Source organism: Morone saxatilis, unplaced genomic scaffold, assembly GCF_004916995.1.
Source record: "Morone saxatilis isolate NCDOM2014 unplaced genomic scaffold, NCSU_SB_2.0 Contig5, whole genome shotgun sequence".
In the NCBI taxonomy this organism is placed as follows: domain Eukaryota; kingdom Metazoa; phylum Chordata; class Actinopteri; family Moronidae; genus Morone; species Morone saxatilis.
In genome coordinates, this window is record NW_023340095.1 from 24,940,082 (window position 1) to 24,945,853 (window position 5,772).

Sequence of the window (5,772 nt, forward strand, 5' to 3'; positions counted from 1 at the left end):
AGTACAGGTCCATTTACCATTTTTAGTAAAGTGCAATGAAGCTACTGAGTTTCCAAGTCTAAGAAGAAAAAGCAATCTGTGCTTCTATGTGCGCCAGCAGGTTTGACAACACCCAGTTCCTGTCATAGCCATGGTGTGCTGCAAATCCTGCCCCAGACTGTGCTCACGCTCGTCGGCCTACACTTTGGCCCTCGGCCTGGGCTTCGTCACCTTGGGGACCAGTCGTATCCTGCTGCTCAAGTTCTCTGCCAATGCTGGTGACTGACAATGAGACAAATGTTACTTTTTGTTTCCAACAGAGATAATATGATGTGTCAAGTCAGCACACATTTGAAAGGCATGTCATAAAGTGTTTTTTATGTCTTTCTGTGTATTCCAGTGTTTGCATCTTTGTGTGTGTGTGTGGTCAATTTGCAGAGAACAAGTATGACTTCCTCCCTGCGTCCGTCAATCTACTCGCTGAGGCGCTTAAACTGCTCTTCTGTCTGGTTATGTCAGTCAGGGTCATAGTCCGAGGTAATCATTGAACTCACAGCTGTGTGTCTGTGTGGTGGAAAACGTGTTCTTAATGCCATCTTTTTCTCTCTTTCTTCAGAGGGAAGATCATGCAGAGAGCTGGGCTGCTCCTCCAGCTCTTCCTTCCTCAGCTCCCTGAAGTGGGCTGTCCCCGCTTTCCTCTACTTTCTGGACAACCTCATCATCTTCTATGTGATGACTTACCTGCAGCCTGTTAGTTAATATTTACCTGAAGTAAACATTTAGTGTACTAGCTTTACACTAGGGCCACTGGATGATCCCCCTTAACATACAAACCACACCCCTTTTGTAGCTTTTAAGACCCTGTTGGGGAATTCAGTGGATATCTAAATGTAGATTCTACCGAACTCATATCAATGCCAGCTTTTACCAAATGTTCTGTCCTGCTATGACTGCTGTTTTATCTCTTAAGCAGCTGTTCCTCCTCTTATCCACAGGCCATGGCGGTGTTGTTTTCCAACTTTGTCATCTTGACCACAGCTGTACTCTTCAGAATTGTTCTGAAGTAAGTGGCTCGATTGACAACTCTGTAATGTTCTGTTCCTCAGTATAATAGTTTGTATGTTTTTGGGAGTGTGACTGTAGATAAGAGTTGTTGAATTTTTCTCACTGTTTTTGTGTTGCTTTTCCAGTCCCTTTTACCTTTTTGTGTGGCTTGTTTAGAAGTAATGTATTCCATTTTAACAAAATAATAATACTTAATGTACTGCACTTGTTCCAATGCTATAGTAAAGCAAAATCACAATTAAGTTGAGTGAAATACTAATTTCATACACACATACAGCTCATGTCAACTGCAAATAAAAATCCAATTTTGGTTTCTCACAGGAGGCGCCTTTCCTGGGTTCAGTGGGCAGCATTAGTTGTCCTCTTCCTGTCCATTGTTTCCTTGACAACAGGATCGGGGGGCAACCAAAATGCCATAGCTGTGCCAGGACTGCACTCAAACCACTTCTCCGCCCCCTCCAACTCCTGCCTGCTCTACACACAGCTCCTGGAGCAGATGAGGAACAGCAGGTAGCATGATAATTGCACAAATAAATTAAAGCTGCAGTTGGTAACTTTTAGAAAATTTACTTTTTGTCATATTTGCTTAAACTTTCACTGTATCCTGACAGTAGTACATGAGACAGATAATCTGTGAAAAAAAACAATTTAAGGGCTGGTTTAGAGCCGGTGCCTAAGAACTGGTTCTAGCACAGCACCAACATTTTTAATGGTTTAGAACCAAGAACTGCTTGCTTGGGTAATGTTGGCTGACCAACAACTACCTAGTTGGCCAGCTAGCGTAACCATAACAATAGGTATCATGGGAGGCTTATACAGTGACGTGGCTCTATGGTGACTCTCTGGAAAACCAAACAGGTTCTTAGAAGGTTCTCAAGTTGAACCGGCACTAGGACCAGCCTAGAACTAGCACTAAGTTCAAGTTGGTGGAAAAGGTCTTCTTGTGCCCCTAATGGTATTTGCACGAATCCACCACAACTGAATGAAAACAACCAGTCAGAGCTGAGAAAGATAGTTGATTGTTAAGTCTCATTCAGAGGTCGTCGAATACTGACACTTTGGCTCTGTTGATGTGTAAAATCAATAGAGATCCCCTTCTGCAGTTTAAAGGAAATATAGTCCTATAGACCCCTTGTACAAAATAATTGTCCATGCTGCAGTGAGACTTTTACAGCATGTTTTCTGGTTCATTTTGGAACAAATTCCAGTCCGTTATGTTGTTATTCTTATCTTTTCAACACAGTGCCAGTGAATCATGGGCGTCGTCCCTGCCCGGGCAGGCCTGGAGGGACAGGGTAGTGGGGAAGCTTCAATCTCTAGGTGTGGGTCACATCCTGCTCCTGCTCCAGTGCTTCATCTCCGCCATGGCCAACATCTACAATGAGAAGATCCTCAAAGAGGGAGACCAGCTCACAGAGAGCATCTTCATCCAGAACAGTAAATTGTGAGAGCGACTTATGGGGAAAATAAGAAGACAGAAGACATGTGACTAGATTAAATTCTTCCACTCTAATCTTTGTCTTTTGCTGCGTGATTTTGCAGGTATGCATTTGGTGTGGTGTTTAATGGTCTGACCCTCGGGCTCGGCAGTGAGGCACGAGGCCTCACCATGCACTGTGGCCTCCTCCATGGACATAACATGTATTCCCTGGGTCTGGTGCTGGTCACTGGTGAGTTAACAGTGGACAAGTAACGGCCTCACATACCTAAATGACAAAATAGCTGATTTGTCGGTGTCGTCTAAAACAACCGATATCAGTGTTTTGTGATCGAATGCCCCTGTGATTAGTTTAGGAAACTAAAACTACTCCATTAAAGGACTAGTACAAAACTTTAGCAAATATACTTATTCGCTTTCTTGCGGAGAGATAGACAACAGGGTTGACACCACTCCCCTGTCTGTTAAATATGAAACTATTAGCTGTTTCCCCTTGCTTCCGTCCTTTCCTCTTCTTTGCTGTTGGTCGAGAATGAAGGAAGAGATGGAGCGGCGTTAAAAAAAACAAAGCTGTGAATCAGAGGAATAAATTGTTATCGGTTACGTTCTAAAGCACAAATAAACACACCTCTGCAGAAATCTGTGGGAAGGATTTTGTGTGAACGCAACCAAAGGGCTTCATCCTGTCTGCTGTTTCCCTGCTCTGCTCTGCCTACCTGTGTGCATGAGTAGCTCAGCCCATAGTATAAAGCTTCAAACTATTCACTACAGCCCTACATATTTACCAAAATGTCTAACTACTCCTTTAAGGTTGGGGTAAGATAATGATCATGGTTAGGGATATGGAAGGATTGTCTTCATTGTCATAAGAAACCAACTTTCTTGGAATTTAAGCCCCTGTTGCTTAGAAAGATGTTGCTGGTGTGAAATGAAGCCACACTTCATACTGTTTCTCTCCGCCATGACTCCTTCTTGTTGCAGCAGCATAAATGCCTGAGTTTGACATCAGCTGTCAAAAAAAACAAACGGTAGAGCTGGCCGATAAATTGATTAAATCGATTAATTTCTTGAATTTCCCTCAGGATTAATAAAGTATCTATCTAGCAGGCATTTTTAGTTGTTGTGCATATGGTATGGACAGTGACTGGATAACTGTCTCCAAATAAAAGCGCTGAGTTAATATAATCAATAAACACCATTAAGACTTGCCAACTTGCCTGTGAGTATATAAACAAGATAAAAAATTGAAAGTGTGCAATTGAAAACCTCTCGTCTGTCTTCCAGCTGCCCTGGGTTTATCTGTGGCCTTCATCTTGAAATTCAGAGACAACATGTTCCACGTGCTGACGGGCCAGATCACCACCGTTCTGGTCACTGCCCTCTCCCTCTTCCTCTTCGACTTCCGCCCTTCACTGGACTTCTTCCTCCAGGCTCCCATGGTCCTGCTGGCCATCTTTATCTACAACGCCAGCCGGCCCAAGGACCTGGAATACAGCCTGCAGCAGGAAAAACTGCGGGTCATCAACGGAGAGGTGTTCGAAAGGTCCAGAGGGGTAGGGAGCAAACCGCAAAACCCACAAACCTACACTGGTCATGCACAGGAGCCCACACTCACCGAACCCCCATGTTAAGCCCCGTCCTCTCCTCCCATACACATACCAAGATCTCTGTAGGAAACTTGGCTCTAATTTGTCTGTAATGTGATTTCTTCAGCGCTGGAGGAAACAACATTCAGACTTGGGCTGGTGCCATACCTCACTTAATTTCATTAGGTCAGTGTAGTCTATTGGATATTGAAAGAGGAAGCTATTAAACAGGAGATCTCTGTGAGGGCCTTATGAAGACACTGTCCTGGAGTCAGCAGGACTTTGAGGTTGTTTACAGGACCGTGATCCATGAGGTTTAGGCCTTAAAACATCTAAATTTGATTTTGACAGGTCTTTAAAATGATGGTTATGTTACATTACTTTTATAGAACTGCATTACTTCAGTCTCGCTTTTGAATGTGCTTTGGGGGAAAATTTGTATTGATCAAGTTCAAGTTTTAAAAGTCACATTTAATCAGTTTTAGTTTTCCAGTCATAGAAATACCTGGAAATTGATGTCAATAGTATGGATGTGAAATTGGTTTTAAATTGCATTCATAATGGTCTGCAGAAACCCTGAGAAAGCTGCCGTTTGGTGATGATACTAAGTTGTTAATGTTAGAAATACCTTTGTGCGTGTAGGTTTGTCCACTGGATTCCACCACTTGTGCACGCATTCTAATTTGCTTTATGTTTTCTGTCGTAGGACGGTGAGGAGCTGGAGCTCCTGACAAAGCCCAACACAGACAGTGAATCTGAGGAAGAGTCCTTGTAGTACTGACTTACGGCTCAAACCGGGGCAGAAGATTTTCCTTCTTCACTGCCGCTGCACTATAGACTTGTAGCCCTGGACGTGGCAGCAGGTCAAGCATTTACTTGAATGAATCAGCGGGTGAACAGTGAATGATAGTGTTGAATGGACAGTGTGATGAACTCTGTTGAACATTTGTGATAACTAAGGCTATTGTGTATATTTTGAAATGTGCCTGTCTGTTTAAGAGTGCTGTCAATTAGTCTAGTGGAAGAACCCCCAGTAATACATCAGTATATGTGCTGAGAAATAACTGTCACAACCCCTGATGTGCGATCAGTAAGGGTCTGTTATGGATACTTTATTTCCTCTAAAAACTCTGACTGTGTGCCACTATTTGACTGCTTGCAGGTGATTGATAAGCTTACAGATCACATTTCATACAGTCTTATGATTGTACGGCTTTACACTATTTTTAACTGTTGTTGGCGCTGTGTAAAATAAGTGTTTATTCAATATGGTCAATATTTAAACAATGTGGAAAACTTGCGCAATACAGTCCAGTACAAAGTCACAAACTACGGCTTCAAAAATGAACATATCCCTTTTTTGAAGCTGCAGTAGGTAACTTTTATAAAAATATTCTTCTTGTCATATTCACTGAAAACCTATATCCTGACAGTAGTACATGAGACAGATAATCTGTGTAACAATCAGGTTCCTCTGGCTCCTCCTACTGCTCCTAATGGGATTTGTAAAAATAAATCCACAACCAACCAATCAGAGTCAAGAAAGAAAGACGCTTTGGGTTGGTGGTTTGAAAATAGTTGTTTGATTGATTGACTCAACTATCTTTCGCCGCTCTGATTGGTTGTTTTTGTTCAGGCCCAGTGGATTCTTACAAATCCCATTAGGAACACTAGGAGGAGCCAGAGAAAGCTGATTTTTTCACA

General features: G+C 42.6%; 1 protein-coding gene across 4 annotated transcripts in view; it reads left to right on the forward strand.

The window, feature by feature from the left end:
• Positions 1-5,534, forward strand: part of slc35a5 (solute carrier family 35 member A5) — a 7,456-nt gene extending 1,922 nt beyond the window's left edge. For 2 of the 4 annotated variants that reach the window (XM_035676434.1, XM_035676431.1), the window contains exons 2-10: positions 101-257; positions 418-516; positions 596-729; positions 975-1,042; positions 1,366-1,554; positions 2,288-2,488; positions 2,587-2,714; positions 3,767-4,035; positions 4,775-5,534. In XM_035676434.1, coding sequence (XP_035532327.1) covers positions 131-257; positions 418-516; positions 596-729; positions 975-1,042; positions 1,366-1,554; positions 2,288-2,488; positions 2,587-2,714; positions 3,767-4,035; positions 4,775-4,843 — 1,284 coding nt within the window. In that variant the 5' untranslated portion in view covers positions 101-130 and the 3' untranslated portion in view covers positions 4,844-5,534. Of the gene's footprint in view, positions 1-97; positions 258-379; positions 517-595; positions 730-974; positions 1,043-1,365; positions 1,555-2,287; positions 2,489-2,586; positions 2,715-3,766; positions 4,036-4,774 lie in introns of those variants that run through there. The other 2 variants (XM_035676432.1, XM_035676435.1) reach the window with 2 other exon arrangements.
• The last annotated feature ends 238 nt before the right edge of the window (positions 5,535-5,772 follow it).